At 42.0% G+C, this 13,799-nt stretch overlaps 1 protein-coding gene across 4 annotated transcripts in view; it reads right to left on the reverse strand.

The window, feature by feature from the left end:
* Window positions 1–13,799, reverse strand: part of GMCL1 (germ cell-less 1, spermatogenesis associated) — a 73,472-nt gene that overhangs the window by 16,930 nt on the left and 42,743 nt on the right. For all 4 annotated transcript variants that reach the window (XM_069957109.1, XM_069957360.1, XM_069957280.1 and 1 more), the window contains 2 exons: window positions 12,329–12,472; window positions 4,840–4,909 (listed from right to left, as the gene is read on the reverse strand). In XM_069957109.1, the coding sequence (XP_069813210.1) occupies window positions 4,840–4,909; window positions 12,329–12,472 (214 nt within the window). The remainder of the gene's footprint in view (window positions 1–4,839; window positions 4,910–12,328; window positions 12,473–13,799) is intronic.

Genomic DNA, 13,799 nt, shown 5'->3' on the forward strand with positions numbered 1-13,799 from the left:
ATTATAGCGGCGGCCGTCGGTAAAGGAGATTACCGGTGCTGCCGCCGCCTTTCATCTCCCCCCGCCGTGAATCTACGGCGGGGGGAGATGAAATAAGTGTCCCCCAGACCTCAGATCAGCCCCCCCTAGTAGGGCGATCACTAACCCCCCTCCCCCGGCGGCCATCATTTCCAAGATGGCCGCCGCCATCGCTGTGAACCGACTAATGTCTGTTCACAGCGATGGAAAAGTTCAAATGAATGAAAGCCCCATGCTCTCCGCCACCGGAGGTAGCGGAGAGCATGGGGCAGTCATCGGGGACCCCCCTGTTGGGTCCCGGTCCCGGTATATACCGCTGATAGCTTGTACCATGTGCTCCTGGCACTTTTTATCCCCTGTCACCATGAATGATTGGTGACAGGGGATAAAAAGTGATGTCCCCCCACCCCCCAAGTCGTCCCCCACCCCCCCTGTCACCCCCGTCCCCCAGTCACCCCCCCCCCCTTCCCCATATACTCACCTGCTCCTGGAGCTCCTTCCTCCTCAACGTCCTGGCTGATTATGAAGTGCGCATGCGCTTCACAACCAGCCAACTCTGAAAATTTAAAGTGACAGAGACCAATTTGGTCTCTGTCACTGAACTATGATTACTGAGATAGAAAATATCACAGTAATCATAGTAATACAGTGGAAATGGATATGTAAAGTACAAAAAGTGACAAACATACAAAAAAATAAAACACACACTTTTTATTATAGTAATAATTGCAGTTTACTCCCAAATTACCCCTAACCCCCCCCCCCAGATTACCCGTAACCACCGCACGTTGGCCGTAACCACCACAAAATTGCCAGTGACCCCCTCCCGATTGCCCGTAACCACCCCAAATTACATGTACCCACCCCAGATTACCTATAAGCACTTCAGTTTATCAGTAACAATCCCAGATTGTCTGTAACCCTTCCAGGTTGCACATAACCCCCCCCAGGTTCCCCGTAATCATGCCAGATTGCACCTGACCACCGCGCGTCGCCTCCGACCACCGCGCGTCGCCTCCGACCACCGCGCGTCGCCTCCGACCACCGCGCGTCGCCTCCGACCACCGCGCGTCGCCTCCGACCACCGCGCGTCGCCTCCGACCACCGCGCGTCGCCTCCGACCACCGCGCGTCGCCTCCGACCACCGCGCGTCGCCTCCGACCACCGCGCGTCGCCTCCGACCACCGCGCGTCGCCTCCGACCACCGCGCGTCGCCTCCGACCACCGCGCGTCGCCTCCGACCACCGCGCGTCGCCTCCGACCACCGCGCGTCGCCTCCGACCACGCCACGGCGCCTCCGACCACGCCACGGCGCCTCTGACCACGCCACGGCGCCTCTGACCACGCCACGGCGCCTCTGACCACCCCAACTTGCCAATGACCCCCTCCAGATTGCGGTGCCCATGCCAGATTACAGGTATCCACCCCAGATTGCCTATAAGAACTTCAGTTTATCCGTAACCACCCCACGTTGCCCGTAACCACCCCAGATTGTCAGTAAGCACTGCAGGTTGCCCGTAACCACCCCACGTTGCCCGTAACCACCCCAGATTGTCTGTAAGCACTGCAGGTTGCCCATAACCACCCCACGTTGCCCGTAACCACCCCAGATTGTCTGTAAGCACTGCAGGTTGCCCGTAACCACCCTACGTTGCCCGTATCCACCCCAGATTGTCTGTAAGCACTGCAGGTTGCCCATAACCACCCCACGTTTCCCGTAACCATCCCAGATTGTCTGTAAGCACAGCAGATTGCCCGTAACCAGCCCACGTTGCCTGTAACCAGCCCATTTTGCCTGTAACCACCCCACGTTGCCGTAACCACAGCAGGTTGCCCGTGACCACCACACGTTGCCCATAACCACCCCAGATTACCTGTAACCACCTCAGGTTGCCCATAACCACCCCTGGTTGCCCGTAACCACCCCACATTACCTGTAATCTCATTTTTTTAATTTTATTTTAGTAACTGCGCTATTCTAATAACCATTACTAGCTGCGGTTTTGCTCCTGTAAATTGGCGCTCCTTCCCTTCTGAGTGGTTTATGCCCACATATGGGGTACTGTTGTACTCAGGAGAACCTGTGTTACAGATTTTGGGGTACGTTTTCTCTCCTGTTCCTCGTCAAATTGAGAAATTTCAAACTAAACCAACATATTATTGGAAAAATTCGAGTTTTTCATTTTTACTGGCCAATTTTGAATACTTTCCTCTAATACCTGTGGGGTCAAAATGGTCACCACACCCCAAGATGAATTCTTTGAGGGGTGCACTTTCCAAAATGGGGTGACTTTTGGGGGGAATCTATTCTGCTGACACTACAGGGGCTCTGCAAACGCACCTGGCGCTCGGAAACTTCTTCAGAAAAATCTGCACTGAAAATGCTAATTGGCGCTCCTTCCCTTCTGAGCCCGGCTGTGTGCCCATGCAGTGGTTTATGCCCACATATGGGGTACCGTTCTACTCAGGAGAACCTGCTTTACATATATTGGGGTGGCATTTCTCTCCTGTTCCTCGAGAAATTGAGAAATTTCAAACTAAAGGAACATATTATTGGAAGAATTCGAGTTTTTCATTTTTACTGTCTTCTTTTGAATACTTTCCTGTAATACCTGTGGGGTCAAAATGCTCACCTCACACCAAGATGAATTCTTTGAGGGGTGCACTTTCCAAAATGGGGTGACTTATGGGGTTTTTTCTCTCTGCTGACACTACAGGGGCTCTGCAAACGCACCTGGCGCTCAGAAACTTCTTCAGCAAAATCTGCATTGGAAAAGCTAATTGGCGCTCCCTACCTTCTGAGCCCTGCTGTGTGCCCATACAGTGGTTTACGCCCACATATGGGGTACCGTTGTACTCAAGAGAACCTGCATTACAAATTTTGGGGTGCTTTTTGTCTCATATTCCTTTTAAAAATGAGAAACTTTAATCTAAACGTATATATTATTGGAAAATTTAAATTTTCCATTTTTTTACTGCCTAATTGTGAATACTTTCCTCCAGCCCCTGTAGGGTTAAAATGCTCATTATACCCCTAGATTAATTCTTTAAGGTGTGTAGTTTCCAAAATGGGGTCACTTATGGGGGTTTTCAGGATACCAGACTTCTAAATCCATTTAAAAAAAGAACTGGTCCCTAAAAAAATCAGTTTCACGAAAATGTGATAATTTGCTGATAAATTTCTAAGCCCCATAACACCCTAAAAAAGTAAAATATGTTTACCAAATTATGCCAGAATAAAGAAGACATATTGGTAATGTGACTTAGTAACTAATTTATGTGCTACGACTTTCTTTTTTTAGAAGCAGAGAACTTCAAAGTTCATAAAATGTAAATTTTTTAAATTTTTCATGATATTTTGATGTTTTTCACAAAAAACACACAAAGTAGTGACCAAATTTTGCCACTAACATAAAGTGCCATATGTGACGAAAAAACAATCTCAGAATCGCTAGCATACGTTAAAGCATCACTGAGCTATAAGCGCATAAAGTGAGACAGGTCAGATTTTGAAAAATGAGCCTGGTCATTAAGGCCCAAACTAGCTGCAGCACGAAGGGGTTAAGTGTCACTGTGGTTATAACTTTCAAAACCTAAATCAACAGTAGATGTGATATAAAGTGAATTTACATTCATTATTTTTTAGTTATCATGGAAAACACGGCACTTCCTGTTTTCTGACTCTCTTTCTAAAAAAAACAGGAAACAGTCTGAAAACAAGAAGTTCTGTGTTTCCCAGGCCATCTGAGCGCTCACAGAGAGAAGGCAGTCATGTGACTGATGGACACATTGAGCCGTGACTCTCTGTACTGGCAGGAATTCCTGGGTTTAGTCTGTTTTTTTTAACCAGCAGAAAATCTGTCTTCAGGAGACTGGACCTGGATTTCTGGTAAGTTCAGATTTGTTTTACAGCATGATAACAACAACAAAAATAATGAATGTATATTGCAAACTTGCTTTATTTCACATCTACTGTTGATTTAGATTTTGAAAGTTAAAACAACAGTCACACTTTAAACCTCCATACTAAATACTTCCCTTCCCCCAATGTAGTTCTTCCCCCAAATTGCTTACACCCCCTCTCTGCAGTAAGGCCTCTATACTGCGTACATCCCACCCTCCGCTGTACTTCTTCCCCCAAACTGCATGCATCCCTCCCCCCGTACAGTAAGGCCTCCCATCCCATACATCACCCTTCTGCAGGCAGTCCCCATACATTATACCTCCCTTCCCCCTTCTGTAGTTGGCCGACATACCCTTTGCCCCCATATTCAATGTCCCCTATTCTGCATCTTCTTACCCCTCCTGCCTCCCCTGCAGCTTGCGTTGAGCAGGTGGGGGTGGAGCATACAAATCTGGCCTTGATTGGCTGATGTTCAGCACCGTTTTAGGGATCTGATCAGCTGACCAACTTGGGCTTATTTTTGGAGTAGGGCTTATATTTGAAGCTCATTTCTAAAAGCCTGCAAAATGAAGATAGGTCTTATTTTCGGATTAACAGTAGATGGCACGTATGCTCCATGAATATGGCAGATGCTCTGACACAGTATGCAACAATTGTTTTCCAGAGTCATACAGAGATACAGCAAGGACTGAGCACCTATATGCACTGTAATACAGACATCTGCAAGACGTCATGTGAACGTAGTCAAAAGGAGATTAAGTTAGTGAATCTTCAACAACCAGCTGGAATAACTTAATTCAATGACTTGTTTCCTCCTCCTTGAAGTTCACGTATAACAATAGCTCATGAGATGTTCATGAAAGGCGTATAGCATCAACAAGAACAACACGGCATATAGCACTAACAAGATAACTCACCCAGTGTCATTATCCTGCTCAGCACGGAGCATAGTGAACCACTGCTGCTTGTATACTGAGGATAACCATTCTGAAATGAGAAACAGGCATTTTACTTACAGCCATTAACCATTGCTGGAAATTGCCACATTTTATCATGGCTCTTCGCACTCGACCACCATAAATTTTATGTTTCCTGCTATTGTAAGCAACAATAATGTTCCTCCTGTTTAGTTTTTCTTCTCTGTACAGTCTTTAATGCCATAGATCCCTGTATGAGATATATCGGGCTTATAGGCAGACAACAAGCACAAGGTGAATATACTGTATACCGCAATTGTCTACGGATCCCGAAAACCCTTCGGAATTTCCAAGATTTTACTAGTAACATATGGTCTCATTGATATTCAGGTAAAAATTATAAACAAACAAAACCTAAAAGATTATAATATATATATCTGGGTGAGTAAACATCCACAGTGCAGACAGAGTAACACCTCCTTGCTCCCCCATCCCCATGTATTCTTGCTTCATCGAAACTCAGCTGGAAACTGAGCCCTACTTCCAAATCTTACACTAGCACACAGCTGTATGATTTATAGTCAAGCAGGGTTAAAGCGTAACTGTCTTTTTTTTTTTTTTTTGCAGAAATCAGTAGTATAAGTGATTTTAAGAAACTCTTTAATAGGTTTTATTAGGCAAAAATCCTCTTTCTGTACTCAAAAGCAATTTCCCAGCCTCTTCCCCTGACTTCTTATCTGTGCATTATCAGACAAACCCGTCTTCATTACAGAGAAGCCAGTGAAGACTGGTTCTGCCGTCTCCATTTTATCCTATCCTATCCATAAAAATAAAAAAAATACTGAAAAAGGTAGACAATTGTTTCCACATTCCAAAATTCATTTTTTATTCTGAACAACATGTAAAACTAATGAAACAAACATTTAGAAACAGCTGGATATGTCATATTATAAGTTACTGTACAGTATAGCAATCAGGATGTGGAATATAATTAATAGTAACTGCATAAACCTGAAATAAACAGCAGCAGTTTGTAGATACAGGATGGAACTGCAGATCCCCATAATGCAGTAGTGTAGTACAACAAGCTAGAATAGAGAAGCAGGGCTGCTGTCAGAGGACTGTGTAGTCACCTGACAGCAATGGGGAAGGGGGTGTAAGAGCAGGCACATTATAGCAGCAGTGTGTATAGCTGAGTGTGAGTGCAGGCAGATTATAGCAGGAATGGAGAGGATGGGAAACACAAGGACTGACAGAGACTGCAGGGAGCATAAAGGAATTAGAAGGGTATATGAGGGCACATACATGCAGCACTCTCTGTCCAGGGAGAGAGGGGTTACAGCTATGGAGAGATTACCCCCACAGTCCTGTCCCCTTATGCAAGCCCCAGCCTGAAGTGGATCTGCTATGATTTGTAAGGTGAGGGAGACTTCCTGGGTTATATTATATATATATATATATATATATATATATATATATAGAGAGAGAGAGAGAGAGAGAGAGAGAGAGAGAGAGAGAGAGAGAGAGAGAGATAGATATATATATATATATATATATATATATATATCTATCTATATATATATATAGAGAGAGAGAGAGAGAGAGAGAAAGATATATATATATATATATAGAGAGAGAGAGAGAGAGAGAAAGAAAAAGAGAGAGATATAGATATAGAGAGATCGCTCTCCACACTAGTAAAGAAGACACTGAATTACAAGACACAGAAAATAAAAACTTAATGATATCCTTCTGCCACCTCATCATCACCAGCCCACATGCACCAGGAAATCATATTTCCTCAACACAAAATAAACAGTTGCCAGATGTGATCTGCCCAAATATCACCTGAAACAGCCCCTCAGTGCATAGACCACAAATGTTTACCTTCCATAATATGGAATTCCGCAGCACAGAAACAGATTATACAGCAGAGGTTACAGCACAACACACAGCTGTCACCGCATCACAACACTTTTTGCATATGAAAAACGAGCGCTTCGGATTCTTCTTTGAATACCGGATCACAATGGACAGGAATAGGTCAAGAGGAGTAAGACCTGCACAGCTGCCCAGAGCATATCATCTCTCCAGAATACATCGCAAACAATACTTACTGGTACTTAGAAACCAGAATGGCTTCAATTCTTACTAAACAGAATTATTAATAACCCCTGAGCATTATAAAGTCCGCCCGGCCAATTTATTGATTCCCGACTCTATGAACAGGAAAACAAAGCAGATCGAAGGCATAAAGTGATATACTCCCACATATCATCACATTCATTCTCCTTCCCGTACAATGACCTCTCCACTGGTCAAACAGCATGCCTAATAAAGCTCTCCTACAGAAGTCAGTAGGGTCAGCTCCAGTTTATTGTTTCCTATTTATAAGTTGCTGATATAAAGTATATTCCTAAATGTTGTGCAGAAGGCTCCAGCAGTATAGCCGCCCCTATAATACTGTAATTGTAAATACATTTACAGCCAGACAATAGAAAACAATTATAAAAAATAAAAAAAGGAAGAAAAGAACAAATCACTATCTGGCTATAATAGGGGTGACACATTCCCTTTAAGCATCTTTTCCACGGGGCACCACTGCATGAATTATCATTTGTACCAGACTGTTGTGTGGGGGTAAATATCAATACTTCTTTGTCCTTGTTCACATTTTTTATAAAATCTGACAGCAGTGCATCTCCCCATGTGAACAGCTGTTGTGCCAGCAATAATGTACGGTGCTTTGTGCAAATTGTGTTTGACAAACCGCGGTCATTGGAAAAGGAAAGTAAACGGTTGATAACTGCTCCTCAGTCTGTGTTAGAGGGGAACTCAAATCTACTAGTGTCATATTGTTATATAGGTTGTAATTTACTTCTTTAAAAAATAAATAAATAAAAACTCAAACTTTGCAGTACTTATCAGATGCTGTATGTCCTGCAGGAAGTGGTGTATTCTTTCCAGTCTGACATAGTGCTCTCTGCTGCCACCTCTCTGTCTGTAACAGGAACTGTCCAAAGGAGGCAAGTTTCTTTGGGGATTTGCTACTTCTTTGGACAGTTCCTGACAGGGACAGAGGTGGCAACAGAGAGCACTGTGTCAGACTGGAAAAAATACACCACTTCCTGCATAACATACAGCAGCTGAAAAGTATTGGAAGACTTAAAAAGTTTTTTAAAAAGAAGTAAAATTACAATCTATATAACTTTCTGACACAAGCTTATATGTAAGGAAAAAAAAAACTCGCTGGATAACCCCTTTAAAGGAACCTAACATTGTAGTCGTATTGCCTTTCTGTACACTACTCCCTGCAAACTTCCTAAATTATGCAATCTCTAGAAAGGAGTATGTCTGCAGAGTCAATTGTAAAATCCCTGAAGCGAACAAAGAAGCTTCCCAAGGTTTCACAAATCAGAAAAACATATTATGATATATATAAATGTAGATTATAAATTAAATTAAATTATACTAAACTAAATTAAACTATATTAAAAATGTAGAAGAAACAGGAAACTGGCGACTAGTAGCAAAGCAGATTTATTGGTAAATTCGCAAATACTGCATACATTGTGGACTTCATACTGGCCGGGAATCCTCTGTGTATGTTGATAGCCATTGACCTCAAAGAAACTTGGCAAATCCACCACTATAACAGATTTGTGGCGAACCCATTGAAGTCAGTAGATAGAAAGTTCCCAAGGTTTCCCACAACTTGAAATCCACAGTGGACTTGGCACAACTGAATGTACATTCGCCATTTCATATTATTTTAACGTTGAAGCCATTGTGTGTTTACATAAGGAGGAAATGATTCCTTACATAACATGACCCGTATCATGCAATTTTGCATTTACCAGTTTTCCCCTATGCAAGCTATATGTAATCCACAGTGGGTAGAAGTTTGCTGTTATGATGTTGCACTGCATACAGACAGCACAGGAGATACTGCTCCCCTGTGTCTCTATAGAATACCCTCAAAAGCAGCAGAAGCACCAATAACATTATAGAGCAGCCTAAGCTGCCAATCCAACACCAGGATTTAGGAGAAGCAGCAGCGTATCTGTTTCTATCTACCTCAGCTTTCCACTGGCAGCTACTTCTTTCTCCTACCCAATCTTCACTCCATGGACTTTTATGAGCTGCAACTGTAACCCGATCTCTCGCTGTACAGACTTTTGAATACAGATTTTTATTAGTGAATAATAATAATATAAATAATCAGTGAAAAGGGAGAGGGAAAGGAGAAGAAAGTGAAGAAAGGTATTGTTTTGTAATATAACATATTATGGTCCTTTACCAGAACTACTGATAAGCAAGAAATCATTTCGTTTCAGGATGAAAACATAAGGGAAAAAAAAAAAAGAGCAGAAATAAGGAGGACACTTACAGGCCATGTGTACAGTGGAAGACAGTGTGACGGCAGGCTTTATTACTGCTCTTCCTATGGAGCACTTCTATTTTTTGCCAGTCCATATGGTGATCTCTGGTTAGTTCCTTTATGCCACACATAGTCTGAATCTTCATAAAGTCCACAAAACAATTGAAGGGTTAAAAGCAAAAATGTCAGGACGAGCGTCAGGACCTAATAAATCCTTAACATAGAAGTGAAATTTCCTGATTTAGCACCTTCTGCACAGTACGGGAAAGGAAGGCTCCATACTGATTTTTTTTATTCTATTTTTCACACATTAAATGCATGCTGTATAAGCAAACGGTAGAAGTGATAGGGAGTACATTATCAGCTAAAATAGAATAAAACAGGTGTCAAAGATGGTCTGGATGTATTTGATTCAACAAGATCTAGGGTGAGTGGAGCAGTGAACAAATAAAGGGCAGATCTTCTGTGACCCGTGATCCCCTTGAGATCTAATGTATCAGTCACAAACACAAAATACTGTATAATCTAGGATTTGAAAAAAACAGAACCATTTTCTTGCAAAAACAGTGCCACCCCTGTCCTCAGGTTGAGCATGGTATTTTAATTCACCTCCATTCACTTTAATAGAAATGAGCTGCAGGACCCACGCATTTCTATAGATCCCAAATGACAGAGTACTCAGTACATTGTGGGTGCGTATACCCTGGGTACCTGGCACATATATATATATATATATATACACACACACACACACACACACACACACACACACACACACACACACACACACATACACATACATACATACATACATCACCCTAGTAACTTCACACAAGCCCCATCTCTATGGGAATTGCTTCTCTAATCCTGTAGGATTAATTTTTATTGATGGAAAATCCACTCTGGCTATCCCATTCCGCTGAAGTGGCCTTTGTTAAGAGAAAGTGGCATGACATGTCAGCGCTTCATGGATGTGCAAGGTCCATCAGACTGCAAGACTCTCTTATAAAGCAATGCTCCATCAGTGTTCCCTGGAGTAAGGTTATGCTGGTGTCACTTGATGTGCATAGGCAATATGATGGCTTCACTGCTCCTTAAGCTACGTAAAAGCCCTGATGACTCATTCTGTATAGAGCCACGTTATTCCACCCTGCTTTAAAGCATAACTTTTATTCATATAGTTATCATAAGTAAGAACTTGAAAACGATAAACAATTGCTAACAAGCACTTTTGTAAACTACATGAAATAGTTTACTATGACCGTTCACTGATCGTTGTTAGGATCATTAGTGTGCTTTAGTGTTCAAATGATCAAAATAACGAACAGATAATGTGCGCACACACCAAAAGTGTTTTATCGTCAACTCAAAAATACCAATCAATGACACACAAACAAATTTGTTAGTTGTTTGATTGTTGCCCGCATACACATGGAAAGAGTATCGATTAAATTCAAACAATGTAACAATTTTTTGCACAATAATCCTTCCGTGTAATAGGGCTCTTAGTACAATAGATAACGCTACCTGAATAGATTACAAAATACATTAAAAACTTCAAGTACTTAAAGAGGCTGTACCACTAGAATCAATGGAGCCGCGTCATAGAGGGGAGGGAATTCCCTTACACTGGGGGTGGGCCGGCAGACCTCCAGTGCTTCAGCACGGCCCGAAAAATGGACCGCGGTTCCGGCTTACCCATGACGGCGCCATTCTATTGGTGTTTTAAATTTAAGAGGATGTACCTGGTGGTACATCCTCTTTAACAGCCCATAACATGTTTCATTGTTATACGTTACATTATTAGGCCATGTTCGCACAACGTATGTTGTCACAGCCGTGATTTATACAAAACATATGTTGTATTGTAATGAATGGAATCCCGGACAGAGTGTATACACATAGGGGGAGATTTATCAAACATGGTGTAAAGATTCCACCTTTCATTCCTCACAGACTCTTTGGAAAATGAAAAATGTTTCATTTTACACCATGTTTGATAAATCTCACCCATAGTATACGCTCCGGCCGGGACTTTAACCGACCGCACGAAAAACTGACATGTCAGTTTTGTGCCGCCGCTATTAAGTGAATAGCAGCTGCACAGAGCATGTCAGTTCACACAATGGAGCGTGCACCTCCGGCTGTACACTCCATTGTGTGCATGTGAATTGTGATTTATTTTTCCCCTGAGGACCCCTTTAAGATTTTAATATGAACAACAAAATGCATAAAGGTCATACTTTTCCTCAATCCTCCCTTAGGACGTAAACGTTCTATATCCATACGTACCACATAGTTGTTTTTATGCCTGAATCAACACTGCAGGATGATTTACTAAGCTAGATGGAAACATGGAATGTATTTTTTAATGTTTCTGTGTTACAAAAAGGGGTGCTGAGGTTAAAGGTACAGTATGTCTCCTACCTTCAGCCTCAGCACAGTTTCCGTGCAGTCTGTAGTTCAATCCTAAGACTAGTAAGGCAGTTTAGTGCACTGGGGACGGGACTACAGCCCCTAAAGCACTGATTCACCCCTTGAATTTTAGCGCACCCCTTGAATATATCAGCCGCTTAGATTTGTTTAACCTGCTTACAGTTTCCCTTTAATTAAAACTACTTTTTGAGAAAAAAAAAATATATCCCTTATTTTGAAACCCGCTTTACACTGAGAAACAAACATTTGGATGTAATAAAAAAAAATACAACTCAAAAATATAAATCACCATGAATATGGGCTTATCAGTGACTACATATACTCTGTGTGCTGCGTATTAACCCTTCCACGTGACTTGTTCTCTATAGAATTCAGCTCTCCACTGGGTGACAGAATCATAAATCCTGAGACGCTGTATAAATCTATAAATGAGGCCTGGATTGCTGCAAACTATCCATAGATGCGCACAGTATACAGAGCTGTGTCAATATAACGCAAATCATTTCACAGCAATGCCAAGTAACCTTGGTAGATGAGGGTGTAATGGCCTGTACTAAGCCAAGGCGAGTTAAGAAGCCACATATCATGGTGTAAATAGGTAACATTTTATTGTCACCTGCTGCAACTCCAGTAAATTTGTGTTGTAAGCTGAAGGCTTTTTCTTGTTATTACCTGAGGGTATGAGAGCATCGCGCTCAATAATCCTTGCTGACGCCAAGTCACTGATGATGTATTGCATACGCAGGTGCTTGAAGACCGGCACGAATGAGCAGCCCCGCTCAGTTTCTAGAAAAGTGATGCCAGTATCTTCTAACTCTAAAGAACACAGACAACATGAGATAAAACATTGCCAGGGTGACAGAAAAATCTCACAACAATGATCTATACCTGGCTCAATAGACTTCTTTCTTATAAATCTTCATTAAATATTTTCTACCATTTAGCTGCTACCTAGAGGAACGATCAGTCAGAAAGACTTCCTGCTCTGTCAGTAATCAAAATAACAAAAGGGAAGGCGAGTGCATTACACGCCATCTTAAAGGGATTATTCAGGCTTAGGAAAAACACAGCTATCTTCTTGGAAAAACCACCCCCTGTCTTCAGGTTGTGTGTGGTATTACCAATTAAAAAAAAACTTCGACCTACAAGGTCCTTAGTCATGGCTCTCCTCAATCATGTGCTACAATAGGGTAATAGGTGGGTTAGACAAATATAATCCGGCATGACAAGCTGATGTCCTAAATATGGCCCGAGTGCCAAATGGTGCTGCTCGCAGCGTCCTATGTGTGGTATTACAATTCAGCTCCATTCACTTTAATGGAATGGAGCTGCAAAAACCACACCCAAACTGAGGACATGAGCAGTGATGTTTCTGGAAGAAAGGGCCATGTCTGGACAACCCCTTTAAAGAATTACACAGGCTGGGGAAAGAAAGTAGAGCAGATACAAGGCAGTCTGCAAAAGAGAATCATATTGGCTGTGTACATGTATGGGAAGAAAACAGAGCTCACACGGCCAACTGTAGAGTACAAAAGTTAGAAAATCTATTTGTAAAAACATGGAAAAAATGTTTGGACCACAATAAGTAAGAATATTTATAAAAAAAAAAAAAAAAAAAAAAAAAAAAAAACAACAACAACAACAATTATCATGCTACTCATTCCATGCAGTTTGACAGGCGATATAAAAATATACAATTGCATCATCCCTTTAAGATGTAGTCAGTCATTGCCTAGAAGGCTTTGGATCTGCAGTTTCCATCCTTTTTTATTAAAACTTGAGTTGACGTAAGCTCTGTACCCAGGAGGGAAGTATACAGTGCGGCAATGTAACCTTAAGGTCCCTGGATAGAACACACTAATGCATGCCTCAACCATAGATACCTATAGCAGGACCTTCTTGGTTGATTGAAATCATCTTGCATTCATATGGAAGACTTGTTGTTGTAGTCCGCATAGACTTTTCCCTCGTAATTTTTTTGCTAACCAGCCGAAAGATTCTATTACAATCAAACGACTAAATATAAGTTTACAGTACAAGGATAAATGCAGCCATTACCATACCAAACAGCTTTACAGAATACAGATGCCAAGGTCATGGTAATCTGCAGTATTACTGTGATGTTACTTGTAGATGATGTGGT

The sequence above is a fragment of the Dendropsophus ebraccatus genome, chromosome 1 (genome assembly GCF_027789765.1).
Source record: "Dendropsophus ebraccatus isolate aDenEbr1 chromosome 1, aDenEbr1.pat, whole genome shotgun sequence".
NCBI lineage: Eukaryota > Metazoa > Chordata > Amphibia > Anura > Hylidae > Dendropsophus > Dendropsophus ebraccatus.